Source organism: Parus major, unplaced genomic scaffold (genome assembly GCF_001522545.3).
Source record: "Parus major isolate Abel unplaced genomic scaffold, Parus_major1.1 Scaffold401, whole genome shotgun sequence".
In the NCBI taxonomy this organism is placed as follows: domain Eukaryota; kingdom Metazoa; phylum Chordata; class Aves; order Passeriformes; family Paridae; genus Parus; species Parus major.
The window spans coordinates 70,961-73,421 of record NW_015379311.1 but is presented as its reverse complement, the minus strand read 5'-3'; the positions used below and the strand labels follow the sequence as shown (position 1 = coordinate 73,421).

Below are 2,461 nucleotides of genomic sequence, written 5' to 3'. Positions count from 1 at the left end.
CCCAAATACCATAAAGTTCCCCTAACAATCCCATAAATTCCCCCGAAATTCCTCCCAAGTTCCCGTAAAATCCTTAATTTTCCCAGAAGCCCTTACTAAATCCCATAAAATCCTCCTAAAATCCCCCCTAAATCCCAGAAACCCCCAGAAAATCCCATAAATCCCCCAATCCCAACCCCTCCCTGCAGACCCGGCCCTGCTGCCCCCGCAGCTCCAGCGGATCCTGGAGCGGCTCCGGCACCACGCGGAGCCAATGCCCGGCTGGCAGAGCTTCGTGAGCCTCCACGACGGCATTTGGGGGATTTGTGGGATTTTAGGGGAATTCTGAGGGGTCTGGGAGCAGTTTTGGGGATTTTGTGGGATTTGGGTGGGGATTTGTGGGGGATTTTTATGGGATTTTGTGAGGATTTTTGGGGGATTTTTTGGGGATTTTTTTGGAATTTGGGATCCCTGTCCCCACAGGAGGTTCTGGATGCGGAGCTGGGCCCGGAGCAGCTCTGGGAATTCCCGGGATTTTGGGGAATTTTGTGGGGTTTTGTGCTATTTTATGGTATTTTTGGCTAGATTTTTTTTTTTAAATTTGGGAATTTTTGGGGAGTTTTGGGATCCCCTGCTGTCCTGGACCCGCAGCTGGGCCAGGCTTGGTGGAAACACCTCCAGGAATTCCCAAAATTCCTGGGATCCCAGGGGAATTTTGTGGTTTTTTATGCTATTTTACAATATTTTTGTCTGGATTTTGATGAAATTTTGGGATTTTTTGGGGATTTTTGGATCCCAGGCAGTCCTGGATGAGGAGCTGGGTCCGGGCTGGCGGGATCAGCTCCAGGAATTCCAGGAATTCCCTGTGGCCGCTGCCTCCCTGGGCCAGGTGCACCGGGCACGGCTCAGGAGCGGCGCTGACGTCGCCATCAAAATCCAGGTGGGGAAAACCTGGGAATTCTGGGGGAATTCTGGGGGGATTTGGGGGTCCCATGGTGGGAATTTGGGGGATTCAGGCTGGGATTTGGGAATTCCAGGAATTTGGGGTGGGATTTGAGGGACCTGGGGTGGGAGTTTGGGGAGTTCGAGAAGGAATTTGGGCTGGGATTTGGAGCTCAGGGGTGGAAATTTGGGAATTGGGGATGGAAGCTTGGGAATTTGGGCTGGAAATGTGGATACCTGGGATGGAATCTGGGGTTCAGGATTGAAATGTGGGATCCTGGGGTGGGAATTTGGGAATTTGCGCCGGGATTTGGGATTCGGGGCCAAGTTTGGGCTGGAATTTGGGGATTTGGTCTCCCCGCAGTACCCGGGCGTCGCCCTCAGCATCGGCAGCGACATCGAGAATCTCCTGACGCTGCTGAGCCTCAGCCCTGGCCTGCCCAAAGGTCTCACAGTGCCCCAAGATCCCCCCCAAATCACCCCAAATATCCCCAAAATCACCCCAGACTCATCCCAAATCAGCCCATTCCCCATTCCTGTTTTCCCCAATCCCTGTTTTTCCCCATTCCTTTTTTTCCCCATTTCCCATTCCTGTTATTCCAAATTCCCATGTTTTCCCCCCGCCATTCCCATTTTCCCCCAAATTTCTGTTTTTCCCACATCCCCGTTTTTCCCCAATCCCCCCCGCCCCCGCATTCCCATTTTTTCCTCAACATTCCCGTCGTTCCCAGGGCTGTTTCCCGCTCACTCCCTGCGGACTCTGCAGCGGGAGCTGGAGCTGGAATGCGACTACGAGCGCGAGGCTGCCAGTGCCGCCCGCTTCCGGTAGGAATCCCAGGAATTCTGACAGGAATTCCGGCAATCCCAACAGGAATTCTGGCAATTCTGGTGGGAATTCTGGGAATCCCAGCAGGAATTCCATCAATCCCAACAGGAATTCCGAGAATTCTGGGAATTCCAGCCAGTCCCGGTGCGAATTCCATGAATCCCAGCGGGAATCCCAGCAATCCGCCAATTCCTTTGGGGATTTTGGGTGGGGGGGGGTTACGGGATTTTGAGGCTTTTGGGGTGGATTTTTGGGGAATTCGGGATTTTTCGGATCTTTCTGGATCCGCGCTGGGGTCGGATCCGTTTTTCTGGGTGGGATTTTGGGGGGATTTGGGGGTTTCGGGGTGTTTCCGGGTGGATGATTTTTTGGGAATGCGGGAATTGCGGGCTGTTCCCAGGTCCCTGCTGGGCTCGGATCCGTTTTTCCGGGTGCCGGCCGTGGTGGCCCCGCTGAGCTCGCGCCGAGTGCTCTGCACCGAGTGGGGAAGGGGAGAGGCCCTGGAGCGCGGGCAGAGCCTCCCCCAGGAACGGCGGGACCAGGTGGGGAAAATTCCGGAACTGGGGAATGGGGGATTGAGGGCATTGGGGGAAATCGGGAATTGGGAATTGGGGAATGAGGGTTTGGGGATTTGGGGATTGGGAATTTGGGAATTCAGGATTGGGAATGAGGGAATTGGGAGTTTTGAGAGTTTTTTTGTGGCGGTTGGACCCC

General features: G+C 54.3%; 1 protein-coding gene across 1 annotated transcript in view; it reads left to right on the top strand.

Annotated features, from left to right (window-relative positions):
- Positions 1 to 160: 160 nt before the first annotated feature.
- Positions 161 to 2,461, top strand: part of LOC107198997 (atypical kinase COQ8B, mitochondrial-like) — a gene marked incomplete at its 5' end in the record, with an annotated part of 4,927 nt that continues 2,626 nt past the window's right edge. Inside the window, 5 exons of the mRNA XM_015616286.2 lie at positions 161 to 274; positions 779 to 919; positions 1,286 to 1,367; positions 1,653 to 1,746; positions 2,148 to 2,451. Coding sequence (XP_015471772.1) covers positions 161 to 274; positions 779 to 919; positions 1,286 to 1,367; positions 1,653 to 1,746; positions 2,148 to 2,451 — 735 coding nt within the window. The remainder of the gene's footprint in view (positions 275 to 778; positions 920 to 1,285; positions 1,368 to 1,652; positions 1,747 to 2,147; positions 2,452 to 2,461) is intronic.